The sequence below is a fragment of the Panthera tigris genome, chromosome F3, assembly GCF_018350195.1.
Source record: "Panthera tigris isolate Pti1 chromosome F3, P.tigris_Pti1_mat1.1, whole genome shotgun sequence".
NCBI classification, from domain to species: Eukaryota; Metazoa; Chordata; class Mammalia; order Carnivora; family Felidae; genus Panthera; species Panthera tigris.
In genome coordinates this window covers 45,273,101-45,295,266 of record NC_056678.1, presented here as the reverse complement: position 1 = coordinate 45,295,266, position 22,166 = coordinate 45,273,101, and the positions used below count along the sequence as shown (strand labels likewise).

Below are 22,166 nucleotides of genomic sequence, written 5' to 3'. Positions count from 1 at the left end.
GATGACCTAAGCTGAAGTCAGAGGCTTAACCAACTGAGCCACCAGGTGCCCCCGTAAATGATTTTTAAAGGAGCTTTTATTATTTTCTTTTGAGGTTTACAGATGATAGACCTGAATGGGTTTGAATAATTAGAGAGTTAATGAAATCCAAAGTTTATCACCGGTTACACATTCTTGCACATTCCAAGAACCTGAGCACATTCCAGCAGAGAACATGCCTGGGTTTATAAAAACAAACCAAAGCAGGTCACAGCATTAACATTCAGGGGGAATACAGTGAAAATCTGATTCCAACACTGGCATTGCTGGGGCTTGTAACCGATTTTTTCTTTTACTTTGCAAAAGTTTCTGATGGGCGGAGCATCTAGTAATCCCTTTCATTCCCAAACTGTGTCTCACTTCCTGCTCTAATCACAACTTTTAGCAGAAGAGCAGCTGACATAGAGTGAGCAGTGTCGGCTATTAAATGTGCCCCTAAAGGATCCTCAAAATGAGATTTTCAGCACAGGTTGTTTGGCTTATGTGGTGGACTGTTTGTGTTGCAGAAGGTAAGACGGAAAAAAAGAAAGCCTTTTCTGTGTTATAAAACATTTTCTGTTCTGCTTTTCACAGTGGTAATAGGAATTTGGTGTAGATTGTGATTTAATTACTGTTCTGTAGCTTAGTGTGTGAGTGGCTTTTGACATTGTTAAGTTTCAAAAAATAGAAGCAGCTTATTTAGATGATGTGATTATTCATCATAATTTTATTTAATGTAAAAATCCAAAACATGTTTTAATATTTTGAAAGCTGTAATATAAGCATTTCCCTTGTAATTATCATAAAACATAATTTTATGCTTGGAATTTTTACCCAAATGCTTTCTGTGAAAGTATTAAGAAGCATATGAACATATATAGAACCAGAACAGAAATTAGACAATAGAAACCTTCAAATCATCTAATGACTAGATTTATCTCAGATATAGATGTTAACTCTTTCTAAAGAAGAATCCCTTTAGCATTTACAACTGTTATTGTCACGGCCTTAAAAGTCTTATAGACAAGCAAGCATTACTTGTACCTTTGGCATGAATATATCATATAAATTTGAAAAAAATGAATATGCAATGTTTGTACATCCAAATATTCTAATGGGTGTTTTCCTGTGGTTGTATTTGAGGTATATTCTAGAACACCAGTCTTAAGAATAGTGAATATGAATGTAGAAGTTTTTATTTTCTGGCATTAGTAAGGCGATTTCTAGACATATAATTAAATTTAATTCGAACACTACTTCTCAATAGATTAAAAAGTTTCTTTGGATGGAATTTGGTTTCTAGTTCATGATAGCAAACTATGTGATACTATTTGATTTACTTTTTTTGAATGACATTTTTAAAACAAATGAGTTACCTATCATTCACAAATTTCCAAAACATTTCACTAAGTCAACAAGTTTTTTTGAATGCTTGCTTCCTGTCAGCCTCTAAGCATTGAAATTTACCAACAAATAACACTAAAGCTCTGTCATTGATGGTCTTTCAATCTAGAAAATGAAGGCAGGTATCTCTCTTTAATTATATTCCTCAGTTATTTTTTTAAGGTTTATTCAAATATGCTTAATTTTTTTTTTTTTCTGAGACACGGAGCATTTTTAGTTTCACATCCTGATATGCTATTGCTTGATTTTTAGTTCAGAAACCTTATATCCAGCCACCTTTTAAACTAGCTATACAATCGTATTTACTGCATATGTAAATATTGCAGTGTGTATTCAAATGTAAAATATTATTGTATTGGCAAAGAGTTCCAGAACACTCTTAATGCTACAAACCATTACAAACATCTTTTTCTGTACACAAGTGTTTTTGTCTTTTCTTTAGCAGGAGTATGTTCAGTGTCTCAATATTTACATATTGTTTGCCTAGGCTTTATTTGGACATCATTTGTCATGTAAGGAAGATTTGTTTTCTTTCCAGCTCATGTTTAAAACTCAAGAATTGATGCCAAGTTTAATTAAACTGTTTAAGTGATTACAAAGTGGAATTTGAAATTTTAAAATCGGGTGCTATAAAGCATGTATTAAAAATTAAGTAATAGTGATTTAAGCTCCTTACTTACATAATCAATTCCAGCTGACTCATTTCACCTGTATTTTCTATTTCATCAAAATGTGTTTAAATGTGGCATCCATTTCTGCTGGTGAATTGGGCATTAGCACTCTACATACTATGGTGAGACTGACTCACCATTTCTGGCTACTTCCTAACAGAGGAAGTATAACATTACTATTTAAAGTAATCCTTAGGTTAGCCTCATGATTTTCACAAAAGCACACATGATGCACAAGTGAGTAGGAAAAAAAATTACATGAATTTTCAGCAGATATAGAACTGTGATTTATTCCTTCTTTGCCAAAAAGTTCTAAAACTGGTTTGAAATGCCAATTCCATCAGTCTACCATACCTAGCAAATTTCACTCAGCAAGATAGCCTTGCTCATTAAAAATATCTATATATCCTTCAGTAGTTGCCTCTGGCTTTATTTCCCATGTAGAAATAAATATGAAATAGTAAATTGAGATATTGAGAAATACTAAATTGAATACTGAATAGTAAATTGAGGAATTGAGAAACAGTTTGGAACACCAGCACAATCTGCTTTACTCAACCAGACTTAATGTTTTAGCATTTCATAAATTGCCTCTGTCCTGTTCAGAGTGAACATTCCTCAAAAAATCCTCTTCACTCTAAAGAGGAATGATAGCCCATAGGAAGAATTTATTGGCTCAAGTTTCATGGAGACCAGTTAGTACCTTTTCGATGCAATAGGCTCTCTGCTTTGCCATTGCCAGGTGTGTAGAAACATTAGTTGTTTCCTTGTAAAACATCTCAGTTGAACGAATCACCACAGGCTGCTAAGAACTGGTCATATTTACAGGACAAAGTTTAGAATAACAGTCCCTCAATCTTACCACATAGTTTCTGTTTTCTGGGATATATTATGACCAAGCTTTTCAAGTAAACCATTTAGACTTCAGGTCTCAAAAGTGTATAATCTTTGAAAGTAACCCCAGCCCAGAAATTCTTGGCTGAGAAATGTGAAAAAATTAAAACCTACTGAAACATGTCCAAGTACACACTGGCTATTCTTTTTGGAGAGATATAGGTGTTATCTATTTCTGGAGGCTTAAAGGGCAAAAAACGTTCTTTCAGGACTTAAAATATATTACAGATCAAAGCTAGAGAGATTCTCTTCTATCGGAAAGTAAAGCAAAATAATTTTTATATATTGTTTCAAATGCAAGATGGTTTCAAGTTTGAGTTAACTCTAAGTGGGAAGAATAATTGATATTGTAAATCATAAGAATTACTTATAAATTAATTAAAAGTACTATTTTATAAAGTATGTGTGAATGTTATACATAGTTATCTAATCCAGAACTTGAGGTGATGGTTTTTAATCCTAAATTCTATGTTTCAGTTCCAAAGTTATAAATAAGACTTCTTCTTCTCCCTTCACAAAAAACCCAAGTTTTCAGAAATAGTTGTGTGGTGTTTACCTATGTGATGTAATTTAAGGTTGTGCAATAGCCCAACTGCCTTCAATATCCTCTTTTCTTTGAAAATGTTGTAGGGGCACCTAGGTGGCTCAGTCAGTTAAGCATCTGACTCTTGGTTTTGGCTCAGGTCATGTTCTCACAGTTTGTGGGGTTGATCCCCATGTCAGGCTCTGCACTGATAGCTGGAGCCTATTTGGGATTTCTCTCTCTCTCTCTCTCTCTCTCTCTCACTCTCTGCCCCTCCAGTACTCACACTCTATCTCTAAAAATAAATTTTGAAACATTAAAAAATATAAATTGTATTTAAAAAAAAGAAAATGTTTTACACATATAAATTCAACAAATCTGAAATTTGTGTAGAATGAAAAATACTCTGAATACTTTAGAACAGTTAAATATAGTATTATTTACTGAATATATGGTGAATTATTATAAGCTGAAAAGTTCTGTATTACAATTTTAGTGAGGAAAGCTAGAAATGGATGATGAGGGTGAAGAACAGGACTAAGAAACTCTGGAAGGTGAGGTGCCCCTGGGAAGTGGAGATCTGATGGGTGAAGCGTGACAGTGAGCACGATGAGAAGGGTCAGAGCAGATGCCCCGGGAGTGTCACGAGAGGGAGAGGTGTGCCATAGCAAGCCTTGTTTATTTTTAATGTAGACATATTTGGAGAATCCATATGCTACTCTTCTGCCTGCATATAATGTTAAACTAGAACTGAATTATTAAGTATTGCTGAAATTGTTCTTAACTGAAAGTAAGTCCCCCAATGACACATAAATTAGTAGGTTCTTCATCTTTGGCCTTTGATAGCTAGGGTTTCTGCCAAAGTCTACATCGATCCACTTTGCTCAATCCCTCATTGTTATACAACCTTTGCACTTTTCCTTCTTCCCAGTTATGCCTCTCCCTCACCCCACACACCATCCCCTACCTGCCCAGGATGTAAGATTTTCCCAACCAGTCTATCCTGTGCTCACTTACCTGATGTGCTCTTTACCCATATCTTAACAACTTTAACTAGTTTCAGAATATGGTGCATAAATAAGAGATGATGTAATTGAGGTAAAAAGTGCTATATTTTAGGAAAATATCACAAAAAAAGAACAAAAGGAAAGGGGTAAAAATATTTGAAAGAGCACTTTTATGTGTTTGGACATTTTAACTGAGAGAGCCAAGTTTCTCAAACCATGTTGACCAAAAATGTAATAGATAGGAAAGTGATTATAGAATGTTCCTTCAAAGGCTCCCAAAAGCCTTTTTGAACAAAATTAAAATGATTCCTGACTTCAAAATTATGGCATAAATTCAAAATTAAGACATGTAGACAAGAGGTACAATGGAGTTACAGATAGCAGAGTTTCTTGGGTTCATGCAGTAGAGCTTTGAGATCACTGCACATGTGTTCTCATGTCTTACCTTTTACATTGGTTACCGTCCACTGTGCTCTTCCCATGGGTTGCCTGCAATCTGCGGATATAATGGAAAGGTTCCAAAAGAGCTTCATATTCATCCATTCATTCTTTCATTCATTTATTTGCCCATCCAATGGTCACTTTTTAAGTGACTGCTAAGTGCCTGCTAAGTGCCAGGCATTATCGTATTATCGTATTTCATCAACATATTGTATTTTACTGTATAAAGCATTGTGATGGAGACAAGCAAAAGAGAGACTACAGGATCATTTAGAGGAGGCAAGAAATCCAAGTTGGAATGAGAGTCTGGAGTGGGATTGGGTTGGGGAGTTTGTTTGTAAGAGGTGGAATGAAGAGAGCCAAATCTGTCAGGGTCACGATGGCATCTTGGGTAGGCTTTGAAGGTTGGATGGGAGTCATGGAAATAAGGATGCCAGGGAGGAGGACATTCAAGACTGAGGAACATGGCTCCTGGGTGGCTCAGTTGGTTACGCATCAGACTCTTGATTCAGCTCATGTCATGATCTCAGTCTTGAGATCGAGTCCCGTGTGGAGCTCCACACTGGTAATGGACCCTGGTGGGATTCTCTCTCTCTCTCTCTCTCTCTCTCTCTCTCTCTCTCTCTCTCTTTCTCTCTTTCTCTCCCTCCCCCTCTCCTTCTACCCCTGCCCCCTCCTTAAAAAGTAAAAGGAAAAATACAAAACAAAAAAAAACTGAGGAAACAACAATTGTGTTTACAAAGGACTCATAGTAGATCTGTAAAAATGGAGGATTGAGGATTGAAATCATCCCCACCTTTCTAAATCTGCCATCAGTTAGAATTCCACAAGTACTTCAGGTGAATTTGGGTATAGTGTGTGCTGTTTTTCTTCTTTTCTTTTTCAATCCTTATCCTCAAGATTATCATAATTATTCAGATGCAAAATCATTCCTGCTACAGTTTTTAAAGGTCCTCGTTTTAATATCACCCTGTAACTAAGCTCCTTTTTATAGCAACTAGTCAATATATACTAACAATTTACTTTAAGAAGCTACCATTTTGACTTGGACAATAATTGGCATTAGGTAGTAGCGACCCAAATACTACACATTTCAAGAAATTTGATTTCAGAGATATATGCAAGCTGTATCCTGATAGTAACTTGTTTGAATCCTAATTATGGCATTCTTGTATTCTGCCCAATTTCTTATTGCTATGACCTATTCTCCCATTTGCTTTTCATAATCCTGGAATTATCTTCTTGGTCTTTACGTTGTTAAAATTTCAAGAAGAAATTGTGTAATAATATTTAAAAAAATTTTAAGTGTAAGTTTATTTTTTCAAATGCTTTAATAGTGTAATGTAATCTCTATCTGCTTTTCCCTGAGGTTTGTTTTTTATTTTTTATTTAAAAAAAATTTTTTTTTTAATTTTTTTTTTCAACGTTTTTTATTTATTTTTGGGACAGAGAGAGACAGAGCATGAACGGGGGAGGGGCAGAGAGAGAGGGAGACACAGAATCAGAAACAGGCTCCAGGCTCCGAGCCATCAGCCCAGAGCCTGATGCGGGGCTCGAACTCACAGACTGCGAGATCGTGACCTGGCTGAAGTCGGACGCTTAACCGACTGCGCCACCCAGGCGCCCCTTAAAAAATTTTTTTTAATGTTTATTTATTTTTGAGACAGAGAGAGACAGAGACAGAGCTTGAGGGGGGCAGGGACAGAGAGAGAGAGGGAGACACAGAACCCAAAGAGGCTCCAGGCCCTGAGCTGTCAGCACAGAGCCCGACATGGTGCTCGAACTTGTGAACCGCGAGATCATGACCTGAGCTGAAATCGGCCACTTAACTGACTGAGCCACCCAGGCGCAACCCCTGCCCCCCGAGTTTTTTTTTTTTTTAAACTTCATTACAACTGATATTTTCTCTATAGAGGTGTATATATTCTTTGCCACATATCTTTAATTATTCTTGTGTTATTTGTAAAATAATCTGAATATATCTTATTTTGAAAAGTTATTTGGATCATATCATGTATATGCATATGTAACTAATATTCATATATACCAATGAGAAGATAGGAAAGAAATTTAACATAAAATATCTATTTTTGCTATTTCCATTTTGTCCATTTATTTTTTCTTAAAAAAATTTTTTTTAATATTTATTTTTGAGAGAGAGAGAAACAGAGTGCAAGCAGGGGAGGTGTAGAGAAAGAGGGAGTCAGAATCCGAAGCATGCTCCAGGCTCCAAGCTATCAGCACAGATCCCGACGGTGGGGGGTCTTGAACTCTTGAACTGTGAGATCATGACCTGAATGGAAGTTGGATGCTCAACCAACTGAGCCACCCAGGTGCTCCTTGATTTACATTTTCCACTTGATTTTTAGTTTTGCTTTATAATATATTCTAGTGCCTACTAAGTTTAGAAATTAGGCTACTTAAAAAGTAGTATCTCCTGTTCTTTTTTTCCCAAAATAATTTTATTTTATTTATTTTTTTTTTTAAATTTCTCCACAAAGGGAATTTTATTGAGGGCGCTAGCTTATTTCACGCTCAAAAGACCAACTGCAACCAAATGAAGTGAACATAACCTCAAGATTTTATTGTCTTCATAACATAACAAAATATGAAGCTTAGAACTGGATTACTTGGCCCTTTCTCTTCTTATCTCCTCCCAGTTCAAAATGCTTGCATCTCTTAATGGCCAGCATTCTCTTAGATCTGTAGTTGGGCTCAACACATTCAAGCCTCAGAACAATCTTCTTTGTGGTTTTAGCCTTTTTCTGGGAAATTGGCTTAGTTTGCCCACCATAGCCACTCTGCTTCCTGTCATAACACCGCTTTCCCTGGGCATAAAGAGAATCTTTGCCTTTCTTGTACTGTGTCACTTTGTGGGGTTGGTGCTTGCCACACTTCTTGCGGAAAGTCCGACAAGTTTTAGGAACGTTCACCATGGCTGCAAGAAGACTATTGGCACAGAAAGAGCTACCAAAATAATTTTAGAAAAATAGAGAAATTGTGCAAAGAGCCCAACTTGAGTCTACCAAAACAATCTGGTACACATTTGATTAATGTTTTCTCAAATATATACTTTTATCATCATTTACTTTATTCAATTAAGAACACTTTTCAAATAATAGTTTATAGATATATTGACATTAAAAACAAGTATTTAGGTGTGTGTTGTATGTTAATCATGCCCCTTTAAAATTTGAAAGTGGAAAAATTCAGTAAGTGATGATTATTAAACTATCAAGGATATTTGTTTTTAACTTTAACAAAAATTTTGTAACTGCGTCCCTCAAATTAAAGCAAAATCAATCCTATTCCTATCAATTGCCAAATCTATTCACACTCTCATTTAGGGACAAAATAATTTTTTAAATCTTTTTTATGTTTATTTATTATTAAAGAGAGAGAGAAAGGATGCATGTGATGGAGAGGGCAGAGAGAGGGAAAAAGAGAATCCCAAGCAGGCTCTGCACTGTCAGTGCAGACCCCAATGTGGGGCTCGAACTGTGAGATCATGACCTGAGCCAAAATTGAGAGACAGACACTCAACTGACTGTGCCACCCAGGCGCCCTGGGACAGAATAATTTTTTATTATTTTTTAAATGCTTATTTATTTATTTTTGAGACAGAGAGAGATCACGCCCAAGCAGGGGAGAGGCAGAGAGAGAGGGAGACTCAGAATCCAAAGCAGGCTCCAGGCTCTGAGCTGTCAGCACAGAGCTCTTCCTGGAGCTCGAACCTACCAACCCTGAGATCATGACCTGAGTTGAAGTAAAATGCTCAAACCACTGAGCCTCCCAAGTTCCCCAGAATAATTTTAAATTATAAAATCAGATCAAGAGAATAAAAAGTTCATCAGGTGGTGTTTTATACATATGTATGTATATGTATATATATGCGTGTATATATACATATATATATGTATGTATATATACACACATATATATGTGTGTGTATATATATATGTATATCATTTAACTGGCATTAGATGACTACAAAACACATAAGGTGAAATATTCATTGTTTAAACCTAAGTAATACTTAAGACATAAGAAAGATTAGTTCATTCATTAACGTAGAACTTGTGGAGAGAGATGGCTATTCAAAAAAAAAAAAAAAAGAAGTCAAAAGCTAAGTCCTACCTTAAAATATGTTTGTATGCTTTTGAAATATATTTGTGTTACCTATTTAATAAGCCCCCTGCCCTGTTTCTTCAAGAACTGCCAACTTAATTCAAGCAAATGCAGTTGTTATTCATACATGCCAACAATTTGGCTACATGGGTTAAAATAACTTTTTGTTTAATTAAAAATCTTTTCTGAGAATGTGGTTTAACTGAGCTTGAATGGTTTTTTGGTCAATTCAGACAAGCAAAAGTCATGTCATAAGATCTGCTTTATTACTGCTAGAACAAAGATAGTGACTCATTTAAATATTTTGTTAGGACATGAGTTTATTCAGTGTATTGAAGATAAGAACAAAAGTTATCAGGAAGTAAATTTGAAGTTAGAAGATCTTCGTATGAAAGAAAATCGCTCCATTCTGTAAAACAGGAAGGAGATGGTCATTATTCTCTGGGAGCTTACATGTGTTGGGGGATAGACGAAATGCTTGTAAACATAAAAGTAATAATGAATCGTGAACTATGTTGTGAAGGAAGTAAGGTAGGGGCCAGGGAAAAATGACTGGGGTACAGAGACTTTAGCTGGGCTAGTCTTAAGTGGGTCACTTTGGGGAAACAATATTTCAGAAGAGCCCCAAAGATGAGACAAAGGCAAGCACCAAGAGTCTCTGGTGCACACGTTCCAAGAGAGAAAACAACCAAAAGACCTAAAGGAAAAAATACATTTGACATGCACAACAACAAAGAAACAAACCAGGATGGCTTTGGTGTGATGCATAAATGGTAGGTGACATGATGACATCAGAGAGAATGGCAAGAGCCAGAAAAGGCATTCCAAGGGCAAGGTAAGGAGTTCACAATGTCTTACAAGTAAAAGCAAAAGCCACCAAAGATTTTAATCACAAGACTGGCATGACCAATTTTGCAAAAAAAAAATAAAAATCCTGTGTAACCCTGTGGAGTATGGAGGCTTGGAGACTAGTTAGCAGCTGTTTCTTAGTCAAGGTGGCAAATGATCATAATCAGAACTAAAATTTTGAATATGGCAGTGGAAAGATGGAGAAATGGAGTAGGGGGCAGTGATACCGTTTTCTTACAGTCAAGAGATCCCATTTAAATTCATGGAAAAAGCATCAGAATTTTAAGAATTATTTGAAAGGGTAATCGATATGAGAACTTTTGTTCTACAGTAAATATATATACACAGTAAATATTGTGAGAAGCTGGTAGGAATGAGAAGGAAAGCCGGCCAAAAAAAAAAAAAAAAAAAAGCCAGCCAGATGTCTTGAGAGGGAAATCTCACGAGAGCAGATACAAAAGGGGGCCAGCCAGATGTCCAAGGTTGGATACTCCCCTTGCATGCTTTTGGCTTCCGAAATCTTGCTTGCCCCCTGCACCCGCCAACTGCCCATGTAGCACAATTGGTAAGAGCCCCCTCCCCTTGTTTTTCTTCCTTGAGCCCCAACAATGCTACCCATAAAGGGAGGCCAGCACCAGGACCCAGCAGTCAGCCTTTGGAGGTGACTCCGCTGGGCTGGCACCGGTGAGAAACAGTCTTTCCTGATTTCCCAAGTGTGTGTCTCTTGTCTTTTACTGGGCACCGAGAATTTTCTGTAACAGGAAGATTATGTGAAAGACATGTATCCTTGTCTTTTCCATCTGGTTGTTAAAAGCAATTAACCAAATTTGAAAACTCAAGAACTAGTGGTATAAATATATTATCTTGAAATATAACCAAAAGAAAATGTGTTTGCTTCAGGCTACCTAATGGTCTAGTGTGTGTGTGTGTGTGTGTGTGTGTGTGTGTGTGTGTGTGTTTGTGTTGATTATTTTAATGTTCTGAAGATGGGTTACTCTTTTGGAAGATTCGTTAGTTTTAAAAAAATAATTTAAATTGAATAAATTAATTGATAAAAGCTTTATTACTCTTACCTTGCATTAACTTAATAGGATAAGGAACTATTTATCAAAATGTTAATATATTACTGAAAAATAGTTCCGTAACTCAAAATATTGGCATCTTTGTTTGAAACTTAACTTATTTTCCCAATAATCTGAATGCCATGAAGTATGAATTTATAAAATGAAAAACACACTTATTAGCCTTTAATTAAGCATAAAACATTCATGTGAAAACATGAACATTAAATTTAAAAATGAACAACAACAAAAAATCTGGCTCTTTGGGAGTGGGGGAATCCAAAGAGGTGTTTGTGGTGTTTTATGGTAGGATATTAGCACCATCTAGTGGACAACCAGAATGTTTACTTAAATTCGAAAAATCAAAACTGTAATGTGGAATCATTTATTACAAGTTCCCTAACATAAATGTGCTAAAAGTTTGCTAAAACATCAAAGAAAAAATACTGCATATCAAATCTCACACAAGTATTATTTACTACACAAAAATATCATTTTTTTAAATGTTTATTTTTGACAGAGAGAGAGACAGAGCATGAGCAGGGAAGGGGCAGAGAGAGGGGGAGACACAGAATCCGAAGCAGGCTCCAGGCTCTGAGCTGTCAGCACAGAGCCTGACGCGGGGCTCAAACTCACAGACCGCGAGATCATGACCTGAGCCAAAGTCAGACGCTCAGCCAACTGAGCCACCCAGGCACCCCCTGTGTTCTTCTCTAGGATTTTGTTGGTTTCCCATCTCATATTTAGGTCTTTCATACACTTTGCATTTATTTTGTGTATGGTATAAGAAAGTGGTCCAGTTTCATTCTTCTGCATGTTAATGCCCAGTTTTCCCAACACTGTTGAAGAGACTGTATATTTTTTTCCATTGGATATTCTTTCCTGCTTTGTCAAAGATTAGATGACCATATAGTTGTGGGTCAATTTCTGAGTTTTCTATTCTCTTCCACTGATCTATGTGTCAGTTTTTGTACCAGTACTATCTTGGTATTATCTCAGTATTGTCTTGGTGACTCCAGCTTTGTAATACAGCTTGAAGCCTGGAACTGTGAGGCCTCCAGCTTTGCTTTTATTTTTCAGGATTATTTTGGCTACTCAGAGTCTTTTGTGGTTCCATACAAATTTTAGGATTGTTTGTTCTAGCTCTGTGAAAAATTCTGGTGGTGCAGCAGATGGGTGGACTGATTTGGGTGCTATAGGCATTTAATGATATTTGTTCTTCCCGTCCATGAGGATGGAATATTTTTCCATTTCTCTGTGTCGTCTTCAATTTCTTTCATCATTGTTCTATAGTTTTCAGAGTACAGATCTTTTACCTCTTTGATTAGGTTTATTCCTAGGTATCTTATGGGTTTTGGTGCAAATATAAATGGGGTGAATTATTTTATTTCTCTTTCTACTGCTTCATCGTTGGTGTATAGAAATGCAACAGATTTCTGTACATTGATTTTGAATACGGTGATTTCACTGAATCGTGTATCAGTTCTAGCAATTTTTAGTGGAGTGTTTTAGTTTTCTGTATAAAGTATCATGTTGTCTGTAAATAATGAAAGTTTTATTTCTTCCTTGTTGATTTTTAATGTCTTTTCTTTCTCTCTTCTCTTTTCTTTTCTTTTCTTTTCTTTTCTTTTCTTTTCTTTTCTTTTCTTTTCTTTTCTCCTTTTTTGACTGACTGTTGAAACCAGGACATCTAGTTCTATGTTAAATAACAATGGTGAGAGTGGTCATCCCTAGCTTGTTCCTGACCATAGAAGAAAAGTTCTCAGTTTTCCTCATTGAGAAGTATATTAGCTGTGGGTCTTTCATATATGGCCTTTATGAGGTACGTTCCTTTTTCCCTATTCTGTTGAGTTCTTTGTTTTTGTTGTTTTTTAGAAAGAGAGAGAGCATGTGCAAACATACATGTAAGTCAGGGGAAGGACAAAGGAGAAGGAGAGAGAATATTAAGCAGGCTCCACACCCAGCAAGGACCCTGACATGGGGCTTGATCTCCCAACCCTGAGATCGTAACTCGAGCCAAAATCAAGAGTCAGGCACTTACCAACTGAGCCACCCAGGCACCCCAAGAGTTTTTATCAAGAATTGATATTGTCATATTGATATTATCAAATGTTTCTTCTGCATCTATTGAGAGGATCGTATGGTTCTTATTCTTTCTTTTATTAATGTGGTGTACCATGTTGATTTGTGGATACTGAACCATCCTTGCAGCCAAGGAATGAATCCCACTTGATCTTGGTGAATGATTATTTTAATATACTGCTGGATTTGATTTGCTAGTATTTTGTTGAGAATTTTTACATCTAGGTTCATCATGGATACTGGCCTGTAATTCTTTTTTTATTTTGGTCTTTGTCTGGTTTTGGAATCAAGGTAATGCTGACCTCATAGGACGAGTCTCGAAGCTTTCTTTCCATTTCTATTTTTTGAAAGGATTTGGGGAGAATAGGTATTAACTCTTCTTTACTTAAAAAAAATATTTATTTTTGAGAGTGCAAGTGGGTGAGGGGCAGAGAGAGAGGGACAGAGGATCCAAGGTGGGCTCTGAGCTGTCAGCAGAGAGCCTGATGTGAGACTTGAACTCACAAACCACGAGATCACGACCTGAGCTGAAGTCAGACACTCAACTGACTAAGCCACCCAGGTGCCCCAGAATTAATTAACTCTTCTTTAATTGTTTGTTAGAATTCCCCTGGTCCTGGACTTTTTTGTTTGTTTGGGAGATTTTTTGTTCCTGATTCTATTCCTTTGCTGGTTATCGGTCTGTTCAAGTTTTCTATTTCTTCCTGTTTCAATTTTGGTAGTTGATATGTTTCTAGGAATTTATCCATTTCTTTCAGATTGCCTAATTTGTTGGCATATAATTTTTCATAATGTTCTCTTATACTTGTTTGTATTTCTGTGGTGTTGGTTGTTATCTCTCCTCTCTCATTCATGATTTTATTTATTTAGGTACTTTTTCTTTTCTTTTTTGTTAAGTCTGGCTAGGGGGCTATCAATTGTATTAATTCTTTCCAAGAATCATTCCTGGTTGCATTGATCTGTTATGATTTTTAAAATTTGTTTCTATAACATTATTTCTGCTCTAATCTTTATTATTTCCCTTCTTCTGCTGGTTTTTGGCTTTGTTTGTTGTTCTTTTCCTAGCTCCTTTAGGTGTAAGGTTAGGTTGCGTATTTGAGATTTTTCTTGCTTCTTGAAGTAGACCTGTATTGCTATATACTTCCCTCCTAGGACTACTTTGGTGCTTTCCAAAGTTTTTGGACTGTTGTGTTTTCATTATCATTTCTTTCCCTGTATTTTTTTATTTCGACTTTAATTCCCTGGTTGGCCCATTCATTCTTTAGTTGGATGTTCTTTAAACCCCATGTATTTGTTGTCTCTTCAAAATTTTTCTTGTTGTTGACTTCAACTTTCATAGGGTTGTGGCCTGAAAATATGCATGCTATGATCTCAATCTTTTTGTACTTGTTGAGGTCAGATTTGTGACCTCGTATGTGATCTATTCTGGAGAATGTTCCATGCACACTCAAAAAGAATGTGTATTCTGTTGCTTTAGGATGAAATGTTCTGAATATATGTGTTAAGTCCATCTGGTCTAGTGTGTCAATCAAAGTCATTGTTTCCTTAATGGTTTTATGTGTAGACTATCTGTCCATTGGTAAGTAGGGTATAAAAGTACCGTACTTTATTGTATTATTGTCAATGAGTTCCTTTATGTTTGTTATTCTTTTATATATTTGGGCATTTAAAGTTGGGGGCACAAATGTATACAATTGTTAGATCTTGATGGAAAACCCCTTTATTATGATAGAGTGCCCTTCTTTATCTCTTGTTACAGTCTTTGGTCTAAAATCTAGTTTGTCTGATATAAGTATGGCTACTCCAGCTTTCTTTTGATATCCATTAGCATGATAAATGGTTCTCCATCCCCTCACTTTTAATCTACACTTTTAATCTACCGGTGTCTTTGGGTCTAAAATGAGTTTATTGTAGGCAGCATATAGATGGGTCTTGTTGTATTATCCATTCTGATACCCTATACCTTTTGATTGGAGCATTTAGTCCATTGACATTCAGAGTGATTGTTGATAGATATTAATTTAGTGCCATTTTTTAATTTGTTTTGCCATTGTTTCTGGAGATTTTCTCTGTTCTTTTCTAAAGTTTGTTGCTTTGGTCTTTCTTTTCCACTCAAAGAGTCCCCTTTAATATTTCTTGTGGAGCTGATTTAATGGTTACAAATTCCTTTAGATTTTGTTTGTCTTGGAAACTGTTTATCTCTCCTTCAATTCTGAGTGACAGCCTTGCTGGATTGAGTATTCCTGGCTGCATATTTTTCCCATTCACCACATTGAATATATCATGTCACTCCCTTCTGCCTGCCAAATCTCTGTGGAGAGATCTGCTGCTAGCCTAATTTATCTTCCCTTTAGAGTTAGGGACTTCTTTTGTGCTGCTTTTAGGATTTTTTCTCTATCTCTATATTTTGTGAATTTAACTACAATATGTTTGGTGTTGGCCTGCTTTTGTTCATTTTGATGGGAATTCTCTGTGCCTCCTGGATTTGGATGTCTGTTTCCTTCCCCAGATTAGGGAAGTTTTCAGCTATAATTTCCTCAGATGATCCTTCTGCCTTTTCTCTTTTCTCCCTCTTTTTCTTCTGGGACTCCTGATATGAATCTTATTACACTTTAAGGAGTCACTGAGTTCCTTAATTTTACATTTGTGGTATAATATTTTTATTTCCCTCTTTTCTTCAGCTTCAATATTTTTCATAAGCTTATCTTCTAAATCACTGGTTCATTCCTAGTTTCTTCCATCCTAATGGTCATTACATCCAGTTGGTTTCAGATCTCACCTATTGCATTTTTCATTTTGGCCTAACTAGTTATTAGGTCATTTATCTCTGTGGTAAGGGAGTCCCTGGTGCATTCTACGCTTTTCTCAACCCCAGCTAGTGTCCTTATGATTGTTGCTTTAAACTCTGAATCAGGCATATTTCTTTTTCATATATAGATGAAACATATATCTGTTTCATCTAGATCCCTGGCTGTAACCTTTTCTAGTTCTTTCTTTTAGGATTAATTCGTCTGTCTTGGTATTTTGTCTAGGTCTGTCTTCTTCTGTATGTTAGGAAAGCCTATTATGTTTCCTACTCTTCAGAGTAATGGCTTTATACAGAAGAAGTCATGCACTGTCCAGCACCTAGCACTTCAGGAAGTTCCTCTGGTGTCTGCAGTGTGCTGCTGTGTTTTGGCTGCTCTTTCCTATAGGTCATTCCTCTGCAGAGTTTCTCCTTGCCTGCAGTGGGTAATATTTAGACCTTGGCCAGAGTGTGGCAAGTTTTAACTAGGTCTGCTCTGGTCTGCTTGCTAAAAGAGATCTGATGCTATTTCCACTAGAGCTGAAGCTTTTCAGCACTCTATGGTCAGTAGACATGGTGCATGTGGGGGAGTTTGTGCTGGTCTTCTGGGGGCAGAAGCCCGCAAAGCTGGTTCTCAGGCACACCTGCCCCAGTAAAGAAGCACCTTCAGAGCACAGGGGTATGGGACTTGGTATAAATGGTTTAGGCTGCCAGGTTGATGCTGTGCTGCTTACTGAAGTTAGTTTATGTTGAGGGGTGGCGAGGGGGAAATGGTGCCAGCCCTGTCCCTCATTCCTGGAAAGGGGACATCATGCCCACCACTGTCCAGAATGCCCTCCTGGAGAAGGAATAATCTCCAGTCATGTGTCCCAGTTGTCCTTCAGATTCCTACCTTCACCCTGACTATGTCTGGGCTCTCTGCTTGCCTGGCAGCACAATGCACCTGTGTTCTATTCCAGGCAGGCTGGTTGAGTTTTAAAACTCAAAATTTTAGGGACCTGGCATGGTGCAGATGCATGTTGGTCCTCTTGGGAAAGGTCTTGCCACACTGAGACTGATGTAGGTTTGTCCTAGAAGGGCAGTTGTACCACAGAACAGGGCTGTGGGTTTGGAGTAAAGCACATCAAAGAGCTGATGTCTGGGTTAGCCACCTTCAACAGGTGTCTCTGCACCTATGTTGAGAGGCAGGGGAGAGAAATAGTGCTTGCCAGTTCTTTTGTCCTGGGGAGAGGGAATGCCACCTCTCCAACACGTGCTCTAAAAAGGGGGAACCATATTTCACAATGTGTCCCAGAGGATCCTCAAATAGCACCTTCTGCCCCCTCGGCCTATCTGCTCTCCTTCTTCACAGGAGCACTGCAGTGCCCTCAGGGCTTCACACCAGCCATGCAGAAGACTTCTAAACCTTCAGTATTTGAGCTCTACTGGTCATAAAAACTCACAAAAATCAGCCCCTTTCATTTTCCCAGTCGTTTTCCTTGTGCCAGTCCCTGTATGCTCTTCTCTCTCTCTCTCTCTCTCTCTCTCCCTCCCTCCCTCCCTCCCTCCCTCCCTCTCTCTCCTTTCCTCTTTCCATGACCAAGGCTCTCTTCCATAGTACCCATGATCGATTTTTCCCCCAAAGCATTGCTCCACACCTCCTACCTTCCACAATGTGGCCCCTTCTCTCCCTCTAGTTATGCAATTTTTCCTGTCAGTCCTCAGATCAATATCTTGGGTGTTCATAATGATGTGATATTTATCTAGTGTGTTCAAGGGATAAGGCAATCAGTCCTTCTGCTACCCCACCCTCTTAGGTCTTCCTGTAGTCACTCTAATATCAAGGGTAGTTATACCTAAATTAAGCAGCAAGCAGTATTAAAAATATTAGCAATTATGGGGTGCCTGGGTGGCTCAGTCAGTTGAGTGTCAGACTCTTGGTTTCAGCTCAGGTCTTAATCTTAGGGTCCTAGGATCGAGTCCTGCTTCAGACTTTGTGCTGAGCGTGAAATCTGCTTAAAATTCTCTCTCTTTCTCTCTCTCTCTCTCTCTCTCTCTCTCTCTCTCCCTCTGCCCCTCCCTCCTCTCTAAAATAAAAATATGTGTAGGCATGAGCTTCATATTAACATCCTGTGATCTCTTTATATGTCATTTAATTTTTTGCAAAATAAGAATCATACTGTAAATGCAGATTCTGTTACTTTAATACCTTTATTGTGAAATATAATATATGAGTGAATAAAATATGAATCTACCATATTACAAACATAATAAATCACCATGTCAAGAAGCAAAACATTCCCAGCATCCCTGAAAATCCCCATGGGTTTCTATTATGTCAATAACCCTACCTTTGCTCTAGAAGAAAACATTATCTTAATATTTCTGGTAATTACATTTTTGCTCTTCTTTAATAGCTTTACAGCCTATGTACACATCCCTAATATGTACGTTTGTTCTTAAATTGTATCTAGTTGAAATATTCCTAAAAAGTCACCTATGTGTCTTTTACTTCATGTGATTATTATTTCGTTTCTTTTCAGGTCATTTTGTAGCATTGGGTGGACTATTCCATTGCATGAATATACCATAAATTTTATTTATTTATTTATTTGTTTACTGATGGATATTGGAGTTGTTTCTGGCTATTAAAAATCATATGCTAGAAATATTGCCACACATGAAATCTAGTTCACATGTGTCTTAGTTTCTCAGTGATGTATTCCTAGGAGTAAAATTTCCAAGTAATAAGCAATGCATACTTTGAATTTTCACTACAAGTTTCTAAATTCTTTTCTATTGTGGTGGTTCCCATTTTTCTTTGTACCAACAGTTCCTAATGCTCCACATTATATCCAAATGGTGGGATTTTTTAACTTGTTAAATTTTTGCCAATATCATGTTATTTAAAAAAAATTTTTTTAATGTTTATTTATTTTTGAGAGAGAGACAGAGTGTGAGTGGGGTAGGAGCAGAGGGAGAGGGAGACACAGAATCACAAGCAGGCTCCAGGCTCTGAGCTGTCAGCACAGAGCCCGACGCGGGGCTTGAACTCAAGAACCATGAGATCATGACCTGAGCTGAAGTTGGACGCTTGCCACCAGGGCCACCCAGGCGCCCCTGTATCATGTTATTTTACTCATGGTTTATTATGGTTTTCATTTTCATTTTTAGTTTGAGCAATTTTTCATCAGTTTTTTGATCACTTGGATATTCTCTTTGGTGAAATATTTATTCAAGTCCTTTACCCACTAAAATTTTTTCTCACTAGCTATTTCAGATATTAATAGCAACGTTATTTCTCCTTGCATATTTTATATAAGTTACTGGTAAAGCCAACTAGTTTTATAAACTGAGATGGGAGGGGTTTTGGGGGGTTTTTTGCATGCTTGTGTTATAGGACTCTGGAGGATTGTTTTGTTTTGCTTTAAAGATTTTCTTTTTTAAGTAATCTCCACACTCAACGTAAGGCTGAAACTCACAACCCCAAGATCAAGAGTCACATACTCTATTGACTGAGCCAGCCAGGCACCCGAGAACTCTTGAGGTTTTTAAAATCTCCTAGCAATAGTGAGATCCTGCCTCCTGAGTCATCACTGCCTATATCCACTAAGGGGAAGGGGTGAAAATTTGGCCAGAGCCAGATACCTCCCTGCATTCCCTGAGGTCAGGATGCAGGGCTTTTGTGGACAGGGTTCCCAGGTGTAAAGTTTAGGAATTCAGCTTCATAGCATGCCACAAATTTTGATATATATCATATTTTCATTATTGTTTAGTTCAATTTATATTCTAATATGTATTGTGATTTCTTCTTTAGCCCATGAGTGATTCAGAAGTGTTGCTTAACCTCAAAACTTTTGAGATTTTTCCAGTTATTTTCTGTTAGCAATGTCTAGTGGTCAGGCAATATACTTAGAGTGATTTCAATCCTTTGAAATTTATTGAGATTTGCCTACAGTCTATTTTAGTGAATATTCCATGTGTGTTTGGAATGAGTATGTATCTGCTGCTGTTGAAGGTTGCATTCTGTAACTATATAAAAGATTGCTTTGTTTAATAATTGTCATACATTCTATATCCTTATTTGTCTATCTGCTTGTTTACCAGACACTTGAAGTACATTTAAATCTCAAACTATTATGACAGATTTGTTTACTTCTTTTACTTCTATTATATCTTGAAGACATATTATTACATTTATGTACAGTGACAGGCTGACAATTATATAACAATCAACTATTAAACAAAAAAGAAAGGAAAGAGTCTTGACTTATAGAATGTGCCAGTTCATATAGTGTAAATACTCATGATATGGTCAATTTCAAGTTACAAATGTGACACCACTGAATACTGTATTGGGAAGAGATGTGTATAATTAGCTTCTGTGAGTCAGTGTGAGCCAACTCCAGCAATCATTCTAAATGTTTATACACATTTAGAATTATTACATCTTTCTGTTAAAGTAGCTCTTTTATTGTGAAATGACCCTCTTTTTATCTAGCAATACTTTCTACCTTAAATTATTATTTGTCTGATGTTAACATACTAACCCTTTTTTGACTAATATTTTTATAATGTATCAGTTTTCATCATTTACTTTCACCTTATCTATCCCATTTTATTAAGAGTAATCAGCATACACTTCTGTTTTAGTTTGTTTTCCTCCAGTCAGTGTTTATATTTTAATTGGAGTGCTGAATCCATTTACATTATTGTAATTGCTGAGACAGTTAAGCTCAAACGTAACATATTGCCATTTATTTTTCATGTCATCTCTCCTTTGTTGTTCTATTCCTCCTTTTCTGCCTTTATAAAATATTAATGAAATGTTCTTTACTAACTCACTATATAATTTCTATTAGTTATATATTTCCTAATATTAATGTTTTACAGTAAGCATACTCAAATTATTACAGTCTACACTAAATTAATACTTTTAATATACTCTAAACTATATAAACATTAAAACAGTTTAATTTCATTTGTTATCTCTTGAAATTTTTGTTATTATTGTTATGTATTTTACTTCTGAATGTTTTATAAACACTATAAGACATTGTTACTGATTTTAAGTCAATGGTCTTTTTCAATTGTGTTAAAATATACATAGCACATTATTTATTATTTTTCAGTAGTCTTTTTATTAACCCATATGTTTATTTTCTTCAGTCTTGCTCATTTATTCTTACTCTTTTTTGGCTTATCTATGGGATCATTTTCCTTCAACCTAGAGAGTTTTAGTAGGGTTTTTTTGTTTGTTTTTTTGTTTGTTTTTTAGTGTCAGTCTGCTATTATTGAATGCTCTCTGTTTTTATTTGTTTGAGAATGTGTTTCTATTCTCCTTCATTTTGCAGTATATTTCTACTGGGTTCAGAGTTCTCTATTGCTGTTCATTTTTCAGCACTTTAGAAATGCCAGCACACTGGCATGTCTAATGTCCTCATGCTTCAGTAGTTACTGTTACAAACATGGCTGCTATTTTCATTGTTCTGACAGAAATGTGTTCTTTCTCTGTCTGCTTTTAAGAGTTTGTGTTTCAGGACAACAGAGTTCTGCCTAATTGACACAAAGCCCACCCCCATCCCCTAGTTGTCCCCATTCTTCTGCCAAGTACTGCACAGGGATCCCCATTCAGAGGTCCTCCCTGGGGACCTGAGAGTTGATACTTTTTTAATCAATTTTAGGAAACTTTAGCTATTTTTTATTCAAATATTTTTGTCTTTTCTCTCCTCTAGTTTTGGAACTTTAATTAAACAAACAGGTATCACTTTGCTTCACACATTTCTTGCACTCTGTTTTGTTTGTTGCTGGTGTTTTCTACACTCTTATCTTTCTGTATTCATTTTTTATATTTCTACATTAGTCTTCTTCAAGTTTAATACATTTGTGTTCTGCTGTGTCCGTTTGGCTCTTAAGACCATCCGATGTATCCATATTTCAGATATTTATTTGTAATTTTAGTATAACACATGGTTATTTTTATAGTTTCAATTTTCTTTTGAATATCTGTTTTTTAAAATTTATTTTATCTATTGTTTCCCTGTCGTTCCTTTAACATACTTAAAATAGCTATTTTAGTGACCTTGACACTAATTCCAACATCTGAATATGAGTGTCTGGCTTCCAGAATCCATTTGTTTTTGCTTCATTTTTTATCACATTTTTTGCTTCTTTATGTATCTTTTAATTTTTTATACAAAGCCATACATTTCATATGAAATAAATGTAATGTAAATGTTCATATTATTTACCGTCCCCCCACCCCGATTGACAAGAGTGTTTGCTTTTTATTGATCTAATCAAGAAATGAGCTCAGATGGGTCT

The 22,166-nt window shown here is 36.4% G+C and overlaps 2 protein-coding genes across 2 annotated transcripts in view; one reads left to right on the top strand and one right to left on the bottom strand.

Annotated features, from left to right (window-relative positions):
- Positions 1–401: 401 nt before the first annotated feature.
- The window catches only part of CFH (complement factor H), a 150,556-nt gene continuing 128,791 nt past the window's right edge, over positions 402–22,166 (top strand). Inside the window, 1 exon segment of the mRNA XM_042975713.1 lies at positions 402–548. Within this exon segment, the coding sequence (XP_042831647.1) occupies positions 491–548 (58 nt within the window). The 5' untranslated portion in view covers positions 402–490.
- On the bottom strand, positions 7,514–7,894 carry LOC102960951 (60S ribosomal protein L36a-like). Its single transcript, XM_015545072.2, has one exon. The coding sequence runs from the start codon at positions 7,892–7,894 to the stop codon at positions 7,574–7,576; it is 321 nt and encodes a 106-aa protein (XP_015400558.1). The 3' UTR covers positions 7,514–7,573.